The sequence below is a fragment of the Petromyzon marinus genome, unplaced genomic scaffold (assembly GCF_048934315.1).
Source record: "Petromyzon marinus isolate PM22_M1 ecotype Great Lakes invasive population unplaced genomic scaffold, UKy_Petmar_22M1.pri1.0 PM_G_Scaffold_27, whole genome shotgun sequence".
NCBI lineage: Eukaryota > Metazoa > Chordata > Hyperoartia > Petromyzontiformes > Petromyzontidae > Petromyzon > Petromyzon marinus.
This window is the reverse complement of record NW_027422839.1, coordinates 2,283,499-2,309,549: the sequence shown is the minus strand read 5'-3', so window position 1 is coordinate 2,309,549 and position 26,051 is coordinate 2,283,499. Positions and strand designations below refer to the sequence as shown.

At 48.2% G+C, this 26,051-nt stretch overlaps 1 protein-coding gene across 7 annotated transcripts in view; it reads right to left on the bottom strand.

The window, feature by feature from the left end:
• Positions 1-263: 263 nt before the first annotated feature.
• The window catches only part of LOC142913943 (uncharacterized), a 266,595-nt gene continuing 240,807 nt past the window's right edge, over positions 264-26,051 (bottom strand). For 3 of the 7 annotated variants that reach the window (XM_076061062.1, XM_076061065.1, XM_076061063.1), the window contains exon 17: positions 269-2,382. In XM_076061062.1, coding sequence (XP_075917177.1) covers positions 2,313-2,382 — 70 coding nt within the window. In that variant the 3' untranslated portion in view covers positions 269-2,312. Of the gene's footprint in view, positions 2,383-26,051 lie in introns of all 7 variants that reach the window. The other 4 variants (XM_076061068.1, XM_076061069.1, XM_076061064.1 and 1 more) reach the window with 3 other exon arrangements.

The following is a 26,051-nucleotide window of genomic DNA, read 5'->3' as shown; positions in this document are numbered from 1 at the left end:
GAATGACCCCAAGAAACACCATCCCCACCGTCAAACACGGAGGTGGAAACGTTATGCTTTGGGGGGTAATAAAATAAAACGTAACACAATAAAATTATCACGACGTTTCGGCCACAACACAAGTGGCCTTCATCAGGTGAAGGGACCGGGCTGTCCAGAGGACAGCGTTGGAGTGAAGACAGCTTGTTGTCGCGGCATCAAGCTTAAAGGACGCTTGCTGTCTTCACTCCAACGCTGTCCTCTGGACAGCCCGGTCCCTTCACCCGATGAAGGCCGTTTGTGTTGTGGCCGAAACGTCGTGAGAATTTTATTATTTTATTTTTACCTACGTGGTGACTTTACCGAATAGAACCAAAGAGCATGAACGGGAACTTGACAGAGTGACACTGACTTTGTTCCTCTTCTTTGGTTCTTTCGGTAAAGTCACCACGTAGAATGAGAATAAAATAATAAATTGATAAAATAAAATAACACAATAAAATTCTCATTCTACGTGGTGGTGACTTTACCGAAAGAACCAAAGAAGATGAATCATTGCAGTCACGAAAGCTTTAAATAGAAATTTAATTTTATTGTTTTATATTTTTATTATTTTATTGTTTCCCTTCTACGTGGTGGTGGTGGTGACTTTACCGAAAGAACCAAAGAAGATGAATCATTGCAGTCACGAAAGCTTTAAATAGAAATTTAATTTTATTGTTTTATATTTTTATTATTTTATTGTTTCCCTTCTACGTGGTGGTGGTGACTTTACCGAAAGAACCAAAGAAGATGAATCATTGCAGTCACGAAAGCTTTAAATTGACTTTGTTCCGTTGCCTCTTTCACGGTGGAACTCTGGACGATTGGGATCGGTAGCAGGAAAGCCAAGTCCCTTCGGGTGGAGGTGGTGGTGAAAATCTACACCAAGGGGGATCCTCACGTCCATGCGTCACATCCATTCACTCACGGTGACCTCAAGCCCGTGAGTGGACAGGTTGTTGAGAAAGCCCCAGCCACATTCGAGCGATGGGTTTTAATGCATTAGCTACGTTTTACCTGTCTGGCATATGAGCGGGTTGGAGGGGGGGGGGGGGGTGGTGGCGGCGGCGGCCTCACGGTAACACCGGTAAAGATCGCCCGATGTGAAGTCGACTTTAACCCAAAGTTGTGTCGCTGTGAGCGGCTTGCCCGAGAGAGAAGAAACTCACAGATAACTTAGCAGGACAACAAAACAAAATCATCACCCCAGTAGCGATATCCTGATTTACGTCTTCCCCTCTCACGTTGTTTCGATATTCGTGGCACCTTTCACGAACGCATCCCCGACATAAACTGGGGGTGTCGCTGTTTTCAAATATACAATTTTTTTTTAATCAGAATCAAAAGTAAATTTTCCCGATTAAAGGCCATTGAGGTAAGCTCGTTTTCAAAGGGGGCGACTCATCAGCTTCCAAATTGCTCACAAAAAAATGCGCGTTGGAAAGCGTTACCGAATCCACGTTGTGTGTGTGCAGGCCATTATGTTAAAAGTGTTCCGGCGTCATCCCTAATGGGAGTCATTTGCAGCTTCAATTTTCACACCGGCCAAAAACTTGGTCCGTAAACCGCTGGCACCAAAAACGGCACTACGTCGCGGAATCTGTAACGTCCGCCGTGAGACAACCTGCCAATTTGTTGTTGTGGTTATTACCGCACCCCCCGCAGAGTATAACCAGGGGTGGCCTGCCCGATGGTAACCACAAACTTCGGCGACAGGCGACCAAAAAAAATCGCGACCGCCGGTGGCCGTGCCGTGGCGCTACCGCATTGCACCGGTTCTGCACCACGCGGTGTCTGTGCAGGGGCCGATGTTGGCTGTGTGACTTTCCCCCTGTGTGTGTGTGTGCGTGCGTGCGTGCGTGCGTGCGAGCTCCCTGCAGCATCCCGCCAAAGGAGCCGAAGATGTTTGGCCGCCGTCGAGTGCCGGGGACTTTGGCCCCGCTCTGCAAGCCGCTCGCAAACGGCGACCCGGAGTTTGTGGACTTCATCGGCCGCTGACTCCGGCAAGGGCCCCGCTCTCTCCCCCCACCACCACCGCCGCGAGGATTCCCGCATCGGTCACTCTGCTCCGAATGATGAGCGGCCGCTCGCCTCCGGGCCACTAGCTCCATCACCTCTCAAGCACAATCAATCAGAAGCTCCATCATTGCACAGACTTGCATGAGCAAGTCTCCGTCACCACCGCCACCGTCACCGCCACCACCGCCCCGCTGCCGCCGTCACCACCACTGCTGCCACCACCACCACCACCGTCGTCGCCAACACCGCCACCACCGCCGCCGCCGTCGTCCCTACCGCCACCACCACCAGCACCGCCACGCCACCACTGCCACCATCAGCGGTGAGCCGGGTCCAGTCTCGCTGTGCGACAGGGAGGGCACCGCAACCTCTACAACCGCTGTGCAACGGTAAGCCGCTCTGCGTGTTGCATCCTGCGTGTGCGTATCTATGTTTATCATTTATTATCACCTTGCTTAATTACCCAGAAAAGCCCGACTGCGTCTTGAGATGCTGTGAATGTTGCGGAGCACGGTTTGAATGCGCACACGGACGATCCGGAGTCGCGATGTCGTAGAGCAACAGCGAGCGAGCAATAGGAGGGACGTTAAATGGTGTCGTGTCCATTCTTTCACAGATCGAGCACCGCACAGCCCTCGCTCACCCCGGCCTCTGCGGAGAAGATTGAGCTTGTGGAGGAGAAGATGTAGGGGAGCATGGGGGAGAAGATGGAGCTTGTGGAGGAGAAGATGGAGGAGGAAGGGGAGGTTGAGGAAGGAGAAGATGGAGGGGAGCATGGGGGAGAAGATGGAGCTTGTGGAGGAGAAGATGGAGGAGGGGAAGGGGAGGTTGAGGAAGGAGAAGATGGAGCTTGTGGAGGAGAAGATGGAGGGGAGCATGGGGGAGAAGATGGAGCTTGTGGAGGAGGAGAAGATGGAGGAGGGGAAGGGGAGGTTGAGGAAGGAGAAGATGGAGCTTGTGGAGGAGAAGATGGAGGGGAGCATGGGGGAGAAGATTGAGCTTGTGGAGGAGAGCATGGAGGAGGAAGGGGAGGTTGAGGAAGGAGAAGATGGAGCTTGTGGAGGAGAAGATGGAGGGGAGCATGGGGGAGAAGATTGAGCTTGTGGAGGAGAAGATGGAGGAGGGGAAGGGGAGGTTGAGGAAGGAGAAGATGGAGGGGAGCATGGGGGAGAAGATGGAGCTTGTGGAGGAGAAGATGGAGTGGAGCATGGGGGAGAAGATGGAGCTTGTGGAGGAGAAGATGGAGGAGGAGGAAGGGGAGGTTGAGGGGAAGGAGGAGGAAGGGGAGGAAGAGGAGAAGATGGAGGAGGAAGGGGAGGTTGAGGGGAAGGAGGAGGAAGGGGAGGAAGAGGAGAAGATGGAGGCGCTGATACGGGAGACGAGCGGGCGGGAGGAGCGATTTGGACCGCCTCGTGTGGGACGAGCAATCCGCTCTTTCCTCTGCCACTGGGCTGCTCTGCGGTGGAGTCTCCACCGCAGAGCAGCCACGAAGGCGCCAGGGGTGGGTGACGATGGATGTGTATTAGTATCATCATCATCACCGCTATCACCGCATACGCACACACGTTCCACACTCTTCCCACCCCAACATATGCACCACACACACACACACAGCAGACGCTACAGACACTACGCACATGGGCTGCTAGGCCGTGCTGCGGCCGGACATGCGGGTTTCACAGCCCAGCCAACGCGGCCTCGCCTGGTTAATCCCAGGATGGATCGGAGGTTAGGCCACCCTACACATCACACACATCACACACACACACTGTAAATTATTGTTATTGTGATATATACATTGTCAAATAAATGAGTAAACATACACGAGACAATGCTGCTTTGTTTGCTAATGTATCCTGGGTTCAATGTGTCTCGTGGCTTTGTGTGAGGTGTCTTGGCTCGCGCCAGGAGCTGGGAGCGCATTCTCAGTGTCGGTGGGGCTCGGTTTACGCTCTTAGTCTGTTTGAGGAGCTGAATTTGGCCTGGTTAACATGACAAAACGCCTTTTGTGTCGTAGTTGTTTAAGTCACCTGGCTTATTACGTGTCATTTTGTTGATGTCTGCGTTCAGGAATCATTTTCACGAGTTCCTTCCGCAGGGTTTATGCCCCCTTCTTCTTAGATGTAAATCTCGTAATTAATTTTTTGTACGGTGGTCAGTGATGCGATTATATGAATGGCGCCAGAGAAAATGTAAATTATGATTTGAAGCTTTCGTGACTGCGAGGATTCATCTTTGGTTCTTTCTGTAAAGTCACCACCACCACGTAGAATGAGAATAAAATAATAAATTGATAAAATAAAATAACACAATAATATTCTCACGACGTTTCGGCCACAACACAAGCGGCCTTCATCAGGTGAAGGGGGCGAGACTGTCTGGTAGGACAGCGCTGGAGTGAAAGAGCCACGTTCAGATCATGGCCTTTAAGCTTAGAGTCGCGGCATCTCTTCAGAAAGGTGAGAGACTCGATTAGTTGAGCCTTCTTATCCCGAAGTCTGTGGAATGATCTTAAGGATGTGTGGAATCCCTCCCCGTAGAGGCAGTCACGAAAGCTTTAAATCGAAATTTAACCGCCTCTACGGGGAGGGATTCCACACATCCTTAAGATCATTCAACAGACTTCGGGATAAGAAGGCTCAACTAATCGAGTCTCTCACCTTTCTGAAGAGATGCCGCGACTCTAAGCTTAAAGGCCGTGATCTGAACGTGGCTCTTTCACTCCAGCGCTGTCCTACCAGACAGTCTCGTCCCTTCACCTGATGAAGGCCGCTTGTGTTGTGGCCGAAACGTTGTGAGATATTTTATCGTGTTATTTTATTTTATCAATTTATTATTTTATTCTCATTCTACGTGGTGGTGACTTTACCGAAAGAACCAGAGAAGATGTAAACTATCGTTTACGTAACGCGAGAACGGAAATGCAACACCTCGCGTTCAGGACTCTTGAGCTTACGTTCCCCGTCGCTTGCCAAAATCAACGTTTCTGATTTAAGAGTCACGTCATACAGATCTCACGGTTACTAAAAAAATAATTCCAGCAATCAATTTTAATTCCCCCGCGACGAAGGGAAGGCGGTAACGAGATTTTTTTTTAAAGCGTACATTACCGGAACGCCCAAGTCGACCCCAACACCCCTGGGGCTGTCCGTCCGTCCTATCCACAAACCTCTCTCTCGACGACGAATCCGCCTCAGACGCCGCGACCCTCTTGGGAACCCCCCCACCGCGAATCCGGGACAACGGCAGCCTTCCCATTTGCCAGGACCACAATAACGTCCCTCGCCATCGCTTCGGACCCATGCGCTTAACCTGGAACGGTGCGAGTTTCAACCCCCTTCGATGGAGATCGGAGAGCTGAACGGAGTTGAAAAGAGCTCGCGGAAAAAAATCCCTGTTCTTTGGTTCTTTCGGTAAAATCACCACCACCACCACATAGAATAAGAATAATAAAATAATGAATTGATAAAATAAAATAACACAATAATAGTGAGAATTTCGATTTAAAGCTTTCGTGACCGCAATGATTCATCTTCTTTGGTTCTTTCGGTAAAGTTACCATGTAGAATGAGAATAACATAATAAATTGATAAAATAACACAATAAAATTATTTTATTCTCATTCTACGTGACTTTACCGAAAGAACCAAAGAAGAACAGTGAGAATATTATTATCGTGTTATTTTATTTTATCAATTTATTATTTTATTCTCATTCCACGTGGTGGTGACTTTACCGAAAGAACCAAAGCAGACATAGTATCGTGTCACTCACAACCACACGGGTCAAATTACGTGTTGTTGTTGTTGGTGTCACGGTCAAAATTGTGGTCAATTCCAGTAAACATTATCCAGAATCTTCTTTGGTTCTTTCGGTAAAGTCACGTAGACTTTACCGAAAGAACCAAAGAAGACGAATCCTCGCAGTCACGAAAGCTTCAAATAGAAATTTAACCGCCTCTACGGGGAGGGATTCCACACATCCTTAAGATCATTCAACAGACTTCGGGATAAGAAGGCTCAACTAATCGAGTCTCTCACCTTTCTGAAGAGATGCCGCGACTCTAAGCTTAAAGGCCGTGATCTGAACGTGGCTCTTTCACTCCAGCGCTGTCTTACCAGACAGTCTCGTCCCTTCACCTGATGAAGGCCGCTTGTGTTGTGGCCGAAACGTTGTGAGATATTTTATCGTGTTATTTTATTTTATCAATTTATTATTTTATTCTCATTCTACGTGGTGGTGACTTTACCGAAAGAACCAGAGAAGATGTAAACTATCGTTTACGTAACGCGAGAACGGAAATGCAACACCTCGCGTTCAGGACTCTTGAGCTTACGTTCCCCGTCGCTTGCCAAAATCAACGTTTCTGATTTGAGAGTCACGTCATACAGATCTCACGGTTACTAAAAAAATAATTCCAGCAATCAATTTTAATTCCCCCCCGACGAAGGGAAGGCGGTAACGAGATTTTTTTTTAAAGCGTACATTACCGGAACGCCCAAGTCGACCCCAACACCCCTGGGGCTGTCCGTCCGTCCTATCCACAAACCTCTCTCTCGACGACGAATCCGCCTCAGACGCCGCGACCCTCTTGGGAACCCCCCCACCGCGAATCCGGGACAACGGCAGCCTTCCCATTTGCCAGGACCACAATAACGTCCCTCGCCATCGCTTCGGACCCATGCGCTTAACCTGGAACGGTGCGAGTTTCAACCCCCTTCGATGGAGATCGGAGAGCTGAACGGAGTTGAAAAGAGCTCGCGGAAAAAAATCCCTGTTCTTTGGTTCTTTCGGTAAAGTCACCACCACCACCACCACGTAGAATAAGAATAATAAAATAATAAATTGATAAAATAAAATAACACAATAGTGAGAATTTCGATTTAAAGCTTTCGTGACCGCAATGATTCATCTTCTTTGGTTCTTTCGGTAAAGTTACCATGTAGAATGAGAATAACATAATAAATTGATAAAATAACATAAAATAACACAATAAAATTATTTTATTCTCATTCTACGTGACTTTACCGAAAGAACCAAAGAAGAACAGTGAGAATATTATTATCGTGTTATTTTATTTTATCAATTTATTATTTTATTCTCATTCCACGTGGTGGTGACTTTACCGAAAGAACCAAAGCAGACATAGTATCGTGTCACTCACAACCCCACGGGTCAAATTGCGTGTTGTTGTTGTTGGTGTCACGGTCAAAATTGTGGTCAATTCCAGTAAACATTATCCAGAATCTTCTTTGGTTCTTTCGGTAAAGTCACGTAGACTTTACCGAAAGAACCAAAGAAGACGAATCCTCGCAGTCACGAAAGCTTCAAATCGAAATTTAACCGCCTCTACGGGGAGGGATTCCACACATCCTTAAGATCATTCAACAGACTTCGGGATAAGAAGGCTCAACTAATCGAGTCTCTCACCTTTCTGAAGAGATGCCGCGACTCTAAGCTTAAAGGCCGTGATCTGAACGTGGCTCTTTCACTCCAGCGCTGTCCTACCAGACAGTCTCGTCCTTTCACCTGATGAAGGCCGCTTGTGTTGTGGCCGAAACGTTGTGAGATATTTTATCGTGTTATTTTATTTTATCAATTTATTATTTTATTCTCATTCTACGTGGTGGTGACTTTACCGAAAGAACCAGAGAAGATGTAAACTATCGTTTACGTAACGCGAGAACGGAAATGCAACACCTCGCATTCAGGACTCTTGAGCTTACGTTCCCCGTCGCTTGCCAAAATCAACGTTTCTGATTTGAGAGTCACGTCATACAGATCTCACGGTTACTAAAAAAATAATTCCAGCAATCAATTTTAATTCCCCCCCGACGAAGGGAAGGCGGTAACGAGATTTTTTTTTAAAGCGTACATTACCGGAACGCCCAAGTCGACCCCAACACCCCTGGGGCTGTCCGTCCGTCCTATCCACAAACCTCTCTCTCGACGACGAATCCGCCTCAGACGCCGCGACCCTCTTGGGAACCCCCCCACCGCGAATCCGGGACAACGGCAGCCTTCCCATTTGCCAGGACCACAATAACGTCCCTCGCCATCGCTTCGGACCCATGCGCTTAACCTGGAACGGTGCGAGTTTCAACCCCCTTCGATGGAGATCGGAGAGCTGAACGGAGTTGAAAAGAGCTCGCGGAAAAAACTCCCTGTTCTTTGGTTCTTTCGGTAAAGTCACCACCACCACCACCACCACGTAGAATAAGAATAATAAAATAATAAATTGATAAAATAAAATAACACAATAATAGTGAGAATTTCGATTTAAAGCTTTCGTGACCGCAATGATTCATCTTCTTTGGTTCTTTCGGTAAAGTTACCATGTAGAATGAGAATAACATAATAAATTGATAAAATAACATAAAATAACACAATAAAATTATTTTATTCTCATTCTACGTGACTTTACCGAAAGAACCAAAGAAGAACAGTGAGAATATTATTATCGTGTTATTTTATTTTATCAATTTATTATTTTATTCTCATTCCACGTGGTGGTGACTTTACCGAAAGAACCAAAGCAGACATAGTATCGTGTCACTCACAACCCCACGGGTCAAATTGCGTGTTGTTGTTGTTGGTGTCACGGTCAAAATTGTGGTCAATTCCAGTAAACATTATCCAGAATCTTCTTTGGTTCTTTCGGTAAAGTCACGTAGACTTTACCGAAAGAACCAAAGAAGACGAATCCTCGCAGTCACGAAAGCTTCAAATCGAAATTTAACCGCCTCTACGGGGAGGGATTCCACACATCCTTAAGATCATTCAACAGACTTCGGGATAAGAAGGCTCAACTAATCGAGTCTCTCACCTTTCTGAAGAGATGCCGCGACTCTAAGCTTAAAGGCCGTGATCTGAACGTGGCTCTTTCACTCCAGCGCTGTCCTACCAGACAGTCTCGTCCCTTCACCTGATGAAGGCCGCTTGTGTTGTGGCCGAAACGTTGTGAGATATTTTATCGTGTTATTTTATTTTATCAATTTATTATTTTATTCTCATTCTACGTGGTGGTGACTTTACCGAAAGAACCAGAGAAGATGTAAACTATCGTTTACGTAACGCGAGAACGGAAATGCAACACCTCGCATTCAGGACTCTTGAGCTTACGTTCCCCGTCACTTGCCAAAATCAACGTTTCTGATTTGAGAGTCACGTCATACAGATCTCACGGTTACTAAAAAAATAATTCCAGCAATCAATTTTAATTCCCCCCCAACGAAGGGAAGGCGGTAACGAGATTATTTTTTAAAGCGTACATTACCGGAACGCCCAAGTCGACCCCAACACCCCTGGGGCTGTCCGTCCGTCCTATCCACAAACCTCTCTCTCGACGACGAATCCGCCTCAGACGCCGCGACCCTCTTGGGAACCCCCCCACCGCGAATCCGGGACAACGGCAGCCTTCCCATTTGCCAGGACCACAATAACGTCCCTCGTCATCGCTTCGGACCCATGCGCTTAACCTGGAACGGTGCGAGTTTCAACCCCCTTCGATGGAGATCGGAGAGCTGAACGGAGTTGAAAAGAGCTCGCGGAAAAAAACTCCCTGTTCTTTGGTTCTTTCGGTAAAGTCACCACCACCACCACCACCACCACGTAGAATAAGAATAATAAAATAATAAATTGATAAAATAAAATAACACAATAATAGTGAGAATTTCGATTTAAAGCTTTCGTGACCGCAATGATTCATCTTCTTTGGTTCTTTCGGTAAAGTTACCATGTAGAATGAGAATAACATAATAAATTGATAAAATAACATAAAATAACACAATAAAATTATTTTATTCTCATTCTACGTGACTTTACCGAAAGAACCAAAGAAGAACAGTGAGAATATTATTATCGTGTTATTTTATTTTATCAATTTATTATTTTATTCTCATTCCACGCGGTGGTGACTTTACCGAAAGAACCAAAGCAGACATAGTATCGTGTCACTCACAACCCCACGGGTCAAATTGCGTGTTGTTGTTGTTGGTGTCACGGTCAAAATTGTGGTCAATTCCAGTGTTGTTGTTGTTGGTGTCACGGTCAAAATTGTGGTCAATTCCAGTAAACATTATCCAGAATCTTCTTTGGTTCTTTCGGTAATGTCACGTAGATTTTACCGAAAGAACCAAAGAAGAGGAATCCTCGCAGTCACGAAAGCTTCAAATCGAAATCCTACATATCCTTCTGCTCTACCAAATCTCTCCGGATGTCACTGAGCTAACTCTGGCGTCCGTGTTACTCCACCTGCCTTGATTATTAACATCAAGTGCATTGTCTCGTGTTTTATATCTTTTAATTTCCTGACCTTTCTGATTAAATTGTTCTTGGTGAATTCGTTTTCTTTTGCGATTGCACCCAGCTGTCCTTTCTCTTTGTTTCTCTTGTAATAATCTATAAAATAAAATAACACAATAATAATATTCCGTGAGAATATTATCGTGTTATTTTATCAATTTATTATTTGATTCTCATTCTACGTGGTGGTGGTGGTGACTTTAACCGAAAGAACCAAAGAAGACGAATCCTCGCAGTCACGAAAGCTTCAAATCAAAATCCCCCCCCCCTCCCCGGTTTTGATCTTCTACAAAGCCCGTGGCTCCACCCTAAACGGCGTCCGTACAAACCCAGGCCGACGCGCCAGTGGGAAACTCTCCGGCGCGCGACTCGCGGCCATCCAGAACTGAACCGTGCACCCGCAAAGCACGAGGGAGACATCGCAGCTGCCCCGCGACGGCAACGTTATCGCTCGGATGTGAAATTGTCGCCCGGCATCTACGGCGGGCCCGATGACGAAAGAAGGGAGGGAGGGAGAGGGAGAGAGAGAGGGAGAGAGGGAGAGAGGGAGAGGGAGGGAGAGGGAGAGAGAGAGAGAGAGGGAGAGAGAGAGAGAGGGAGGTTTACGATATGTAATCATCTTCTTTGGTTCTTTCGGTAAAGTCACCACCACGTAGAATGAGAATAAAATAATAAATTGATAAAATAAAATAACACAACAATAATATTCTAACACGACGTTTCGGCCACAACACAAGCGGCCTTCATCAGGTGAAGGGGCGAGACTGTCTGGTAGGACAGCGCTCATTCTACGTGGTGGTGACTTTACCGAAAGAACCAAAGAAGATGAATCATTGCAGTCACGAAAGCTTTAAATCGAGATATGTAAATTAAACACACAATCGCGACCTTTCTAGATTTGAAGCTTTCGTGACTGCTGGGATCCATACTCTTTGGTTCTATTGGGTAAAGTCACCACGTAGTAGGTGAAAATATTACGTTAATATTCTTAGTTTTTTCGGTAAAGTCAAAAAGTCAATAATGACTTTACCGAAAAAACTAAGAATATGAATTACTGCAGTCACGAAAGCTTTAAATCAAAATTTATATTACGTTAATGTTATTTTATTTTCACCTACGTGACTTTACCCAACAATCACGACCTCGTAATACAAACAAAAACAGATCCCCCACTTAGCCCGTAACAGACTTGTCGGGGCAAGTGCCGCTGACGAGCGTGAACGATGGCCCCCCGCCACGGAACACGAGCGGATGGGGTTGGACAACGCTTTGCACGGCCGCCTTTGTCTCCCCGGTGCCGACGTTGGCGCCCAATTACGGCCGAGTCGATCCAAGCAGAGGCCCAGGGACCGGGTCGGTTCAGGACAATCGTCGCTGGGTGTCGGCCGTGAGCATCGAACCGGCGTCGCTCGGTTTAGTGGAGCGGCGAGTTCACCGCCGCACCTCGGCTCCCCCTCGTCTTGTGAATAGCGCGCGCGCACTGACACACCTCAGCTGGACATTGAGACGCAGCCAATCCAAATCGTCCAAATCTGCTCACCCGACAGCAGCAGCAGCAGCAGCCGCCGCTGCCGTTCACCACCACGTGGCAAGTATCGTCACCGCAGCGCTTGTGCAAGGCGCGGTGCACTTCTGAAGCCACGGGCAGGGCCGAAGGCCCGCTGACAGGTCACAGGACAGACCCAGGTGTTGTGGGTTAGCTGGCTGAGACGACCGGCAGATGCACCGCCGCCTGTGCCCCTTACACTGTGCCAGCTCGCTGAGTTTTAGCCGCCTTCGAGAGCCTCTCATTGTTGTGAGTGTTGCTTCTCGGCCCTCCACCGTTGTTTGAGGGCGAACGCCTCCAACCGCCCGGTTAGGATCCTTCACGAGCCTCCTCCGCACACACGAGGCTGATCACACACACTCACACTCACCTACTGGAGCACAACCAAACACCCGTTCATGGAGTTGGTCAAACATCCTTCTCTAGGACCACAGAGCTCGGTAAATTTGTTGGTGCCCGTTCTGCCCGCCCTTCTAGCGTGCCTGTGGTTTCCTACACCTCCGAATGATTAAATTTTTCACGAGATGAAAACCAAACGCATGACACACAATTCAATATTCAATTAGAAGGTGCACCCCCCCATAACTTGTGTTTAAAAGCACAGGGGAAGAAAAGGGAGTCTAATAATCCAGAGAATAGGGTGGGCACTTTAACGGAGTGGAAATCTTGAAATTCGCCCCCAAATGAAACCGTGATTAATTCAACAAGGAAATAAAATAACACGGCAAGGTAAAGTGTCCCGGTTCATCTGACAATCTGCCGACATCCTCAAAGCCAGTTCCATTACTTGCTGCTGCAGGTCTACGGGTCTCTATGCGAGTGATTAAAGGTCACTTTTGCGTGACTAAAATTACAATAATTAATCTGAAAACGAAGATCGTTTAAATCATGTGATGACAGATTCATATTCCACGATGGCTGAGATTTTTTTTAGTTGCAGCCATGAGGCTCAGAAGGTTCATAATGGCCATGTCAGAGATCCTGAGCCAGCAGTGCTGAGATCCTGGGTTCAAGCTCTGGGTCTGGGTGTTTCTCTCTCAAGAGGTTCATAATGGCTGGGTCAGACACAGTGAGCCAACAGTGCTGAGATCCTGGGTTCAAGCTCTGGCTCTGGGTGTTTCTCTCTCAAGAGGTTCATAATGGCTGGGTCAGACACAGTGAGCCAACAATGCTGAGATCCTGGGTTCAAGCTCTGGGTCTGGGTGTTTCTCTCTCAGAAGGTTCATGATGGCTGGGTCAGACACAGTGAGCCAACAATACTGAGATCCTGGGTTCAAGCTCTGGCTCTGGGTGTTTCTCTCTCAGCAGGTTCATAATGGCTGGGTCAGACACAGTGAGCCAACAGTGCTGAGATCCTGGGTTCAAGCTCTGGGTCTGGGTGTTTCTCTCTCAGAAGGTTCATGATGGCTGGGTCAGACACACTGAGCCAACAGTGCTGAGATCCTGGGTTCAAGCTCTGGCTCTGGGTGTTTCTCTCTCAGCAGGTTCATAATGGCTGGGTCAGACACAGTGAGCCCACAATGCTGAGATCCTGGGTTCAAGCTCTGGGTCTGGGTGTTTCTCTCTCAGAAGGTTCATGATGGCTGGGTCAGACACAGTGAGCCAACAATACTGAGATCCTGGGTTCAAGCTCTGGGTCTGGGCATCTCTCTCAGGAGGTTCATGATGGCTGGGTCAGACACACGGAGCCAACAATGCTGAGCTCCTGGGTTCAAGCTCTGGGTCTGGGTGTTTCTCTCTCAGCAGGTTCATAATGGCTGGGTCAGACACAGTGAGCCAACAGTGCTGAGATCCTGGGTTCAAGCTCTGGCTCTGGGTGTTTCTCTCTCAGCAGGTTCATAATGGCTGGGTCAGACACAGTGAGCCCACAATGCTGAGATCCTGGGTTCAAGCTCTGGGTCTGGGTGTTTCTCTCTCAGGTTCATAATGGCTGGGTCAGACACACTGAGCCAACAGTGCTGAGATCCTGCGTTACAACGCCTGGCTCTGGGTGTTTCTCTCTCAGAAGGTTCATAATGGCTGGGTCAGACACACTGAGCCAACAATACTGAGATCCTGGGTTCAAGCTCTGGGTCTGGGCGTTTCTCTCTCAGAAGGTTCATAATGGCTGGGTCAGACACACTGAGCCAACAGTGCTGAGATCCTGCGTTACAACGCCTGGCTCTGGGTGTTTCTCTCTCAGAAGGTTCATAATGGCTGGGTCAGACACACTGAGCCAGCATTGCTGAGATCCTGGGTTCAAGCTCTGGGTCTGGGAGTCTCTCTCAAGAGGTTCATAATGGCTGGGTCCGACACAGTGAGCCAACAGTACTGAGATCCTGGGTTCAAGCTCTGGGTCTGGGCGTTTCTCTCTCAGAAGGTTCATAATGGCTGGGTCAGACACAGTGAGCCAACAATGCTGAGATCCTGGGTTACAACGCCTGGCTCTGGGTGTTTCTCTCTCAGAAGGTTCATAATGGCTGGGTCAGACACACTGAGCCAGCATTGCTGAGATCCTGGGTTCAAGCTCTGGGTCTGGGAGTCTCTCTCAAGAGGTTCATAATGGCTGGGTCAGACACACTGAGCCAGCATTGCTGAGATCCTGGGTTCAAGCTCTGGGTCTGGGTGTTTCTCTCTCAGAAGGTTCATGATGGCTGGGTCAGACACACTGAGCCAACAGTACTGAGATCCTGGGTTCAAGCTCTGGGTCTGGGCATCTCTCTCAGAAGGTTAATAATGGCTGGGTCAGACACACTGAGCCAACAATGCTGAGATCCTGGGTTCAAGCTCTGGGTCTGGGTGTTTCTCTCAGGAGGTTCATAATGGTTGGGTCAGACACAGTGAGCCAACAATGCTGAGATCCTGCGTTACAACGCCTGGCTCTGGGTGTTTCTCTCTCAGAAGGTTCATAATGGCTGGGTCAGACACACTGAGCCAACAATGCTGAGATCCTGGGTTCAAGCTCTGGGTCTGGGTGTTTCTCTCAGGAGGTTCATAATGGTTGGGTCAGACACAGTGAGCCAACAATGCTGAGATCCTGCGTTACAACGCCTGGCTCTGGGTGTTTCTCTCTCAGCAGGTTCATAATGGCTGGGTCAAAGACACGGAGCCACACACCGCTGAGCTCCTGGGTTTTCGATCCGTGGGATTGGGGTGTCTCTCTCGGGGGCTTATAAAGGCAGGGTCAGAGGCTACAACGTGAGGAACTTAGCTGTATGTACAGCTCAGTAGGCCGTACTCGGGTTATAAACTTCTGACCTCTGACTTATCGTACAGCAAGAGGGACGCCACAGCAGCAGACGGAGTCCGTGTGTTCGTACAGTGCCGGGTTATACGAGGAGCTGAATGTTTTCAAGCTGTCAATTCCGGTTCAATGATTCTGCACTTCTAGATTTGAAGCTTTCGTGACTGCTAGGATCCATACTCTTTGGTTCTATTGGGTAAAGTCACCACGTAGGTGAAAATAAAATAACAAAAAATCATCACGACGTTTCGGCCACAACACAAGCGGCCTTCATCAGGTGAAGGGACGAGACTGTCTGGAGGACAGCGCTGGAGTGGATTCTGCACTTGCTCTATTACTATAGTACTATACCGCCTTCAACTATTATGAACGATCGGGTGTTTAAGGTTAGCGGCTTTATCATATTATCTGGCTGTATAGCAAATGAAAAATTAAAATTACTTTAATATGCAGGTAAAAAAAGACGTGCGTTCTTATCATTTTTGAGTTTTTTTGCAATTAATCTTGACCACACAACAGTAGAAAGGGAGAGCTGAGCCCTGGACAGAGCGGACCAACGCGGACGCCCACAATGAACGCCTCGAGCGAGACTCACACAACAACAACAACAACCACCACCACTCGCCACTAAGTGGCGGTGACGTCACCACGGCGCCTGTGCCAGGCTAGGTGCACGTTGAGACCACGTGAAGTGTCGAACGCCCGGTGGCAGGAGGTCACGGGGCAGACCCAGGTGCCACGAGTCGACTGACTGAGATGACTGGCTGATGTACCACCTGTGCCCCCTACTGTGCCAACCTGCTGTGCTTTAGCCACCCGGCGCTCCGCTCGTTGTTGTGAGCGTCGCTCCTCCACCCTCCGTTGTTGTTGGAGGGCGACTGCCTCCAACTGCCCAGTAGCATCCTTCACGAGCCTCCTCCACAGAGGCCGATCTTGACACCGCTGGTACCAGTCATCGGCAAGTCCACTCAGCTCCACGTCCTCCTGTACCACGTCACTCCATCTCTTCTCTAACCCCGTGCCTCCTGTACCACATCACTCCAACTCTTCTCTAGCCCCGTGCCTCCTGTATCACGTCACTCCATCTCTTCTCTAGCCCCGTGCCTCCTGTACCACATCACTCCATCTCTTCACTAGCCCCGTGCCTCCTGTACCACATCACTCCATCTCTTCTCTAGACCCGTGCCTCCTGTACCACGTCACTCCATCTCTTCTCTAGCCCCGTGCCTCCTGTACCACATCACTCCATCTCTTCTCTAGCCCCGTGCCTCCTGTACCACATCACTCCATCTCTTCTCTAGCCCCGTGCCTCCTGTACCACATCACTCCATCTCTTCTCTAGCCCGTGCCTCCTGTACCACATCACTCCATCTCTTCTCTAGCCCTGTGCCTCCTGTACCACATCACTCCATCTCTTCTCTAGCTCCGTGCCTCCTGTACCACATCACTCCATCTCTTCACTAGCCCGTGCCTCCTGTACCACATCACTCCATCTCTTCTCTAGCCCCGTGCCACCTGTACCACATCACTCCATCTCTTCTCTAGCCCCGTGCCTCCTGTACCACATCACTCCATCTCTTCTCTAGCCCGTGCCTCCTGTACCACGTCACTCCATCTCTTCTCTAGCCCCGTGCCTCCTGTACCACATCACTCCATCTCTTCTCTAGCCCCGTGCCTCCTGTACCACGTCACTCCATCTCTTCTCTAGCCCCGTGCCTCCTGTACCACATCACTCCATCTCTTCTCTAGCCCCGTGCCTCCTGTACCACATCACTCCATCTCTTCTCTAGCCCCGTGCCTCCTGTACCACATCACTCCATCTCTTCTCTAGCCCGTGCCTCCTGTACCACATCACTCCATCTCTTCTCTAGCCCCGTGCCTCCTGTACCACATCACTCCGTCTCTTCTCTAGCCCTGTGCCTCCTGTACCACATCACTCCATCTCTTCTCTAGCCCCGTGCCTCCTGTACCACATCACTCCATCTCTTTTCTAGCCCCGTGCCTCCTGTACCACATCACTCCATCTCTTCTCTAGCCCGTGTCTCCTGTACCACATCACTCCATCTCTTCTCTAGCCCCGTGCCTCCTGTACCACATCACTCCATCTCTTCTCTAGCCCCGTGCCTCCTGTACCACATCACTCCATCTCTTCTCTAGCCCCGTGCCTCCTGTACCACATCACTCCATCTCTTCTCTAGCCCGTGCCTCCTGTACCACATCACTCCATCTCTTCACTAGCCCGTGCCTCCTGTACCACATCACTCCATCTCTTCTCTAGCCCCGTGCCACCTGTACCACATCACTCCATCTCTCCTCTAGCCCCGTGCCTCCTGTACCACATCACTCCATCTCTTCTCTAGCCCGTGCCTCCTGTACCACGTCACTCCATCTCTTCTCTAGCCCCGTGCCTCCTGTACCACATCACTCCATCTCTTCTCTAGCCCCGTACCTCCTGTACCACATCACTCCATCTCTTCTCTAGCCCCGTGCCTCCTGTACCACATCACTCCATCTCTTCTCTAGCTCCACGGCCTCCTGTACCACATCACTCCATCTCTTCTCTAGCCCGTGCCTCCTGTACCACATCACTCCATCTCTTCTCTAGCCCCGTGCCTCGTGTACCACATCACTCCATCTCTTCTCTAGCCCTGTGCCTCCTGTACCACATCACTCCATATCTTCTCTAGCCCGTGTCTCCTGTACCACATCACTCCATCTCTTCTCTAGCCCCGTGCCTCCTGTACCACATCACTCCATCTCTTCTCTAGCCCCATGCCTCCTGTACCACATCACTCCATCTCTTCTCTAGCCCCGTGCCTCCTGTACCACATCACTCCATCTCTTCTCTAGCCCGTGCCTCCTGTACCACATCACTCCATCTCTTCACTAGCCCGTGCCTCCTGTACCACATCACTCCATCTCTTCTCCAGCCCCGTGCCACCTGTACCACATCACTCCATCTCTCCTCTAGCCCCGTGCCTCCTGTACCACATCACTCCATCTCTTCTCTAGCCCCATGCCTCCTGTACCACATCACTCCATCTCTTCTCTAGCCCCGTGCCTCCTGTACCACATCACTCCATCTCTTCTCTAGCCCGTGCCTCCTGTACCACATCACTCCATCTCTTCACTAGCCCGTGCCTCCTGTACCACATCACTCCATCTCTTCTCTAGCCCCGTGCCACCTGTACCACATCACTCCATCTCTCCTCTAGCCCCGTGCCTCCTGTACCACATCACTCCATCTCTTCTCTAGCCCGTGCCTCCTGTACCACGTCACTCCATCTCTTCTCTAGCCCCGTGCCTCCTGTACCACATCACTCCATCTCTTCTCTAGCCCCGTGCCTCCTGTACCACATCACTCCATCTCTTCTCTAGCCCCGTGCCTCCTGTACCACATCACTCCATCTCTTCTCTAGCTCCACGGCCTCCTGTACCACATCACTCCATCTCTTCTCTAGCCCGTGCCTCCTGTACCACATCACTCCATCTCTTCTCTAGCCCCGTGCCTCCTGTACCACATCACTCCATCTCTTCTCTAGCCCTGTGCCTCCTGTACCACATCACTCCATATCTTCTCTAGCCCCGTGCCTCCTGTACCACATCACTCCATCTCTTTTCTAGCCCCGTGCCTCCTGTACCACATCACTCCATCTCTTCTCTAGCCCGTGCCTCCTGTACCACATCACTCCATCTCTTCTCTAGCCCCGTGCCTCCTGTACCACATCACTCCATCTCTTCTCTAGCCCCGTACCTCCTGTACCACATCACTCCATCTCTTCTCTAGCCCGTGCCTCCTGTACCACATCACTCCATCTCTTCTCTAGCCCGTGCCTCCTGTACCACATCACTCCATCTCTTCTCTAGCCCCATGCCTCCTGTACCACATCACTCCATCTCTTCTCTAGCCCCGTGCCTCCTGTACCACGTCACTCCATCTCTTCTCTAGCCCCGTGCCACCTGTACCACATCACTCCATCTCTTCTCTAGCCCCGTGCCTCCTGTACCACATCACTCCATCTCTTCTCTAGCTCCACGTCCTCCTGTACCACGTCACTCCATCTCTTCTCTAGCCCCGTGCCTCCTGTACCACATCACTCCATCTCTTCTCTAGCCCCGTGCCTCCTGTACCACATCACTCCATCTCTTCTCTAGCCCCGTGCCTCCTGTACCACATCACTCCATCTCTTCTCTAGCTCCACGTCCTCCTGTACCACGTCACTCCATCTCTTCTCTAGCACCACGTCCTCCTGTACCACATCACTCCATCTCTTCACTAGCCCCGTGCCTCCTGTACCACGTGACTCCATCTCTTCTCTAGCCCCGTGCCGTGCCCGCTTAGCCCCCTCGATCCGGCCGAGCAAAAGCTGTCTAGGGCACGCTGGTGGCTCGGCACGCGGGCTAAGTGACCCCCGCACGATCGCCCCTCTCCTGCCTCGGGTCATTCCTCCTCCCTGCGTCCAAGACACTGCCGGTGCGGCCACCAGCGGCGTCAGAAGATCTCCGGGGGAGGCCGAGGCGTCCCGCCTCCCTCGCCGGTCTCAAGTTAAAGACGCGAGCCTCAGCAGCCGCGCATCGCCGTGGCCACTGCCACCCGACCCAGGCGCAGCGAGCACAGCGCACTCGCCGATGCCTGGCGCTCCTCGTTCAGCGGAGGAAGAGCAAAAGTTCAGCGGCTCCCCGTCTCTCTCTCTCCGTCTCCCTCTCTCCGTCTCCCTCTCTCCGTCTCCCTCTCTCCGTCTCCCTCTCTCCGTCTCTCTCTCCGTCTCTCTCTCTCTGTCTCCGCTTGAGGCCTCCCGTCGCGAGAAGCAGGCGTTGACATCGACATTAAATCCCTGAACACGTTGCCTTACACAGGAGCGGAGCAGACCGTGCGAGTCTCTGGTGTCTGATCGCGTTTCCATGCAAGTGTACGTCGATGAGTCTCTATGTCTGAGTCTGGGGCCTACACGTGTCTCTGTGAGTCATCTGTATGAGTCTAGGGGTCTCTATGTGAGTCTGTGAGTCATCTGTACGAGTCTAGGGGTCTCTATGTGAGTCTGTGGCTCATCTGTACAAGTCTAGGGGTCTCTATGTGTGTCTGTGGGTCATCTGTACGAGTCTAGGGGTCTCTATGTGAGTCTGTGGGTCATCTGTACGAGTCTAGGGGTCTCTATGTGAGTCTGTGAGTCATCTGTACGAGTCTAGGGGTCTCTATGTGAGTCTGTGGGCCTACACGTGAGTCTGTGAGTCATCTGTACGAGTCTAGGGGTCTATGTGTGTGTCTGTGGGTCATCTGTACGAGTCTAGGGGTCTCTATGCGAGTCTGTGAGTCATCTGTACGAGTCTAGGGGTCTCTATGTGAGTCTGTGGGTCATCTGTACGAGTCTAGGGGTCTCTATGTGAGTCTGTGAGTCATCTGTACGAGTCTAGGGGTCTCTGTGTGAGTCTGTGAGTCATCTGTACGAGTCTAGGGGTCTCTATGTGAGTCTGTGGGTCATCTGTACGAGTCTAGGGGTCTCTATGTGAGTGTGGGTCATCTGCACGAGTCTAGGGGTCTCTATGTGAGTCTGTGAGTCATCTGTACGAGTCTAGGGGTCTCTATGTGAGTCTGTGAGTCATCTGTACGAGTCTAGGGGTCTATATGTGTGTCTGTGGGTCATCTGTACGAGTCTAGGGGTCTCTGTGTGAGTCTGTGAGTCATCTGCACGAGTCTAGGGGTCTCTATGTGAGTCTGTGAGTCATCTGCACGAGTCTAGGGGTCTCTATGTGTGTCTGTGAGTCATCTGTACGAGTCTAGGGGTCTCTATGTGAGTCTGTGGGTCATCTGTACGAGTCTAGGGGTCTCTGTGTGAGTCTGTGAGTCATCTGTACGAGTCTAGGGGTCTCTGTGTGAGTCTGTGAGTCATCTGTACGAGTCTAGGGGTCTCTGTGTGAGTCTGTGGGTCATCTGCACGAGTCTAGGGGTCTCTATGTGAGTCTGTGGGTCATCTGCACGAGTCTAGAGGTCTCTGTGTGTGTCTGTGAGTCATCTGTACGAGTCTAGGGGTCTCTATGTGAGTCTGTGGGTCATCTGTACGAGTCTAGGGGTCTCTGTGTGAGTCTGTGAGTCATCTGTACGAGTCTAGGGGTCTCTGTGTGAGTCTGTGAGTCATCTGTACGAGCATAGGGGTCTCTGTGTGAGTCTGTGGGTCATCTGCACGAGTCTAGGGGTCTCTATGTGTGTCTGTGGGTCACCTGCACGAGTCTAGGGGTCTCTATGTGAGTCTGTGGGTCATCTGTACGAGTCTAGGGGTCTCTATGTGTGTCTGTGAGTCATCTGTACGAGTCTAGGGGTCTCTGTGTGTGTCTGTGAGTCATCTGCACGAGTCCAGGGGTCTCTATGTGAGTCTGTGGGTCATCTGTACGAGTCTAGGGGTCTCTATGTGAGTCTGTGAGTCATCTGTACGAGTCTAGGGGTCTCTATGTGTGTCTGTGAGTCATCTGTACGAGTCTAGGGGTCTCTGTGTGAGTCTGTGAGTCATCTGCACGAGTCTAGGGGTCTCTATGTGAGTCTGTGGGTCATCTGTACGAGTCTAGGGGTCTCTATGTGAGTCTGTGGGTCATCTGTACGAGTCTAGGGGTCTCTATGTGAGTCTGTGAGTCATCTGTACGAGTCTAGGGGTCTCTGTGTGAGTCTGTGACTCACACAGAGACCCACAGACTCACCACACAGAGACTCACAGACTCATCACACAGAGACCCACAGACTCATCACACAGAGACCCATAGACTCATCAAACAGAGACCCATAGACTACTCACACAGAGACCCACAGACTACTCACACAGAGACCCACAGACTCACCACACAGAGACTCACAGACTCATCACACAGAGACCCACAGACTCATCACACAGAGACCCATAGACTCATCAAACAGAGACCCACAGACTCATCACACAGAGACCCACAGACTCATCACACAGAGACCCACAGACTCACCACACAGAGACCCACAGACTCACCACAAAGAGACTCACAGACTCATCACACAGATACCCATAGACTCATCACACAGAGACCCACAGACTCATCACACAGAGACCCATAGACTCATCACACAGAGACCCACAGACTCACCACACAGAGACCCACAGACTCACCACACAGAGACTCACAGACTCATCACACAGAGACCCACAGACTCATCACACAGAGACCCATAGACTCATCAAACAGAGACCCACAGACTCATCACACAGAGACCCACAGACTCATCACACAGAGACCCACAGACTCACCACACAGAGACCCACAGACTCACCACAAAGAGACTCACAGACTCATCACACAGAGACCCATAGACTCATCACACAGAGACCCACAGACTCATCACACAGAGAACCATAGACTCATCAAACGGAGACCCACAGACTATGTAAGTGTCTGTATATAAGTGTTTGTATGTAAGTGTCTGTATGTTAATATCTCAGTGTCTGTATGTAAGTGTCTGTATGTAAGTGTCTGTATGTAAGTGTCTCAGTGTCTGTATGTAAGTGTGTGTATGTAAGTGTCTGTATGTGTCTGTATGTAAGTCTCTGTATGTAGGTGGCTGTATGTAAGTGTCTGTAAGTGTCTGTATGTAAGTGTCTGTGTGTAAGTTTCTGTGTGTAAGTGTCTGTTTGTAAGTGTCTGTATGTAAGTGTCTGTATGTAAGTGTCTGTATGTAAGTGTCTGTATGTAAGTGTCTGTATGTAAGTGTCTTCGTGTCTGTATGTAAGTGTCTGTATGTAAGTGTCTGTATGTAAGTGTCTCAGCGTCTGTATGTGTCTGTAAGTGTCTGTATGTAAGTGTCTCAGTGTCTGTATGTGAGCGTCTGTATGTAAGTGTCTATGTAAGTGTCTCAGTGTCTTTATGTAAGTGTCTCAGTGTCTGTATGTAAGTGTCTCAGTGTCTGTATGTAAGTGTCTGTATGTAAGTGTCTGTACGTAAGTGTTTGTATGTAAGTGTCTGCATGTAAGTGTCTCAGTGTCTGTTTGTGTCAGTATGTAAGTGTCTGTATGTAAGTGTCTATGTAAGTGTCTGTATGTAAGTGTCTGTATGTAAGTGTCGGTATGTTAAGTGTTTGTATGTAAGTGTCTGTATGTAAATATCTCAGTGTCTGTATGTAAGTGTCTGTATGTAAGCGTCTCAGTGTCTGTATGTAAGTGTCTGTATCTAAGTGTCTGTATGTGTCTGTATGTAAGTGTCTGTATGTAAGTGTCTGTATGTAAGTCTCTGTATGTAGGTGGCTGTATTTAAGTGTCTGTAAGTGTCTGTATGTAAGTATCTGTATGTAAGTGTCTGTATGTAAGTGTCAGTATGTAAGTGTCTGTATGTAAGTGTCTTCGTGTCTGTATGTAAGTGTCTGTATGTAAGTGTCTGTATGTAAGTGTCTGTATGTAAGTCTCAGTGTCTGTATGTCAGTGTGTGTTTGTAAGTGTCTGTATGTAAGTGTCTGTATGTAAGTGTCTGTATTTAAGTGTCTCAGTGTCTGTAAGTAAGTGTCTAAGTAAGTGTCTGTATGTAAGTGTCTCTATGTAAGTGTCTGTATATAAGTGTCTGTATGTAAGTGTCGGTATGTTAAGTGTTTGTATGTAAGTGTCTGTATGTAAGTGTCTCAGTGTCTGTATGTAAGTGTCTGTATCTAAGTGTCTGTATGTAAGTGTCTCAGTGTCTGTATGTAAGTGTCTGTATGTAAGTGTATGTATGTGTCTGTATGTAAGTGTCTGTATGTAAGTGTCTGTATGTAAGTCTCTGTATGTAGGTGGCTGTATTTAAGTGTCTGTAAGTGTCTGTATGTAAGTATCTGTATGTAAGTGTCCGTGTGTAAGTTTCTGTATGTAAGTGTCTGTTTGCAAGTGTCTGTATGTAAGTGTCTGTATGTAAGTGTCAGTATGTAAGTGTCTGTATGTAAGTGTCTTCGTGTCTGTATGTAAGTGTCTGTATTCAAGTGTCTGTATGTAAGTGTCTCAGCGTCTGTATGTGTCTGTATGTAAGTGTCTGTATGTAAGTGTCTCAGTGTCTGTATGTAAGTGTCTGTATGTAAGCGTCTGTATGTAAGTGTCTATGTAAGTGTCTCAGTGTCTTTATGTAAGTGTCTGTATGTAAGTGTCTCAGTGTCTGTATGTAAGTGTCTGTATGTAAGTGTCTCAGTGTCTGTATGTAAGTGTCTGTATGTAAGTGTCTGTATGTAAGTGTCTCAGTGTCTGTATGGAAGTGTCTGTATGTAAGTGTCTCAGTGTCTGTATGTAAGTGTCTGTATGTAAGTGTCTGTATGTAAGTATATGTATGTAAGTGTCTCAGTGTCTGTATGTAAGTGTATGTATGTAAGTGTCTGTATGTAAGTGTCTTAGTGTCTGTATGTAAGTGTTTGTATGTAATTGTCTGTATGTAAGGGTCTTTATGTAAGAGTCTTATGTAAGTGTCTGTATGTAAGTGTCTAAGTGTCTGTATGTAAGTGTCTTTATGTAAGAGTCTGTATGTAAGTGTCTGTATGTAAGTGTCTAAGTGTCTGTATGTAAGTGTCTTTATGTAAGAGTCTGTATGTAAGTGTCTGTATGTAAGTGTCTAAGTGTCTGTATGTAAGTGTCTTTATGTAAGAGCCTGTATGTAAGTGTCTGTATGTAAGTGTCTAAGTGTTTGTATGTAAGGGTCTGTATGTAAGTGTCTGTATGTAAGTGTCTGTATGTAAGTGTCTGTATGTAAGTGTTTGTATGTAAGTGTCTGTATGTAAGTGTCTCAGTGTCTGTTTGTGTCAGTATGTAAGTGTCTGTATGTAAGTGTCTATGTAAGTGTCTGTATGTAAGTGCCTGTATGTAAGTGTCTGTATGTAAGTGTGTGTATATAAGTGTCTGTATGTAAGTGTCTGTATGTAAGTGTCTCAGTATCTGTATGTAAATGTCTTTATGTAAGTGTCTGTATGTAAGTGTCTGTATGTAAGTGTCTGTATGTAAGTCTCAGTGTCTGTATGTCAGTGTGTGTTTGTAAGTGTCTGTATGTAAGTGTCTGTATGTAAGTGTCTGTATTTAAGTGTCTCAGTGTCTGTAAGTAAGTGTCTAAGTAAGTGTCTGTATGTAAGTGTCTCTATGTAAGTGTCTGTATATAAGTGTCTGTATGTAAGTGTCGGTATGTTAAGTGTTTGTATGTAAGTGTCTGTATGTAAATATCTCAGTGTCTGTATGTAAGTGTCTGTATGTAAGTGTCTCAGTGTCTGTATGTAAGTGTCTGTATCTAAGTGTCTGTATGTAAGTGTCTGTATGTAAGTGTCTGTATGTAAGTCTCTGTATGTAGGTGGCTGTATTTAAGTGTCTGTAAGTGTCTGTATGTCAGTATCTGTATGTAAGTGTCTGTATGTAAGTGTCAGTATGTAAGTGTCTGTATGTAAGTGTCTTCGTGTCTGTATGTAAGTGTCTGTATGTAAGTGTCTGTATGTAAGTGTCTGTATGTAAGTCTCAGTGTCTGTATGTCAGTGTGTGTTTGTAAGTGTCTGTATGTAAGTGTCTGTATGTAAGTGTCTGTATTTAAGTGTCTCAGTGTCTGTAAGTAAGTGTCTAAGTAAGTGTCTGTATGTAAGTGTCTCTATGTAAGTGTCTGTATATAAGTGTCTGTATGTAAGTGTCGGTATGTTAAGTGTTTGTATGTAAGTGTCTGTATGTAAGTGTCTCAGTGTCTGTATGTAAGTGTCTGTATGTAAGTGTCTCAGTATCTGTATGCAAGTGTCTGTATCTAAGTGTATGTATGTGTCTGTATGTAAGTGTCTGTATGTAAGTGTCTGTATGTAAGTCTCTGTATGTAGGTGGCTGTATTTAAGTGTCTGTAAGTGTCTGTATGTAAGTATCTGTATGTAAGTGTCCGTGTGTAAGTTTCTGTATGTAAGTGTCTGTTTGCAAGTGTCTGTATGTAAGTGTCTGTATGTAAGTGTCTTCGTGTCTGTAT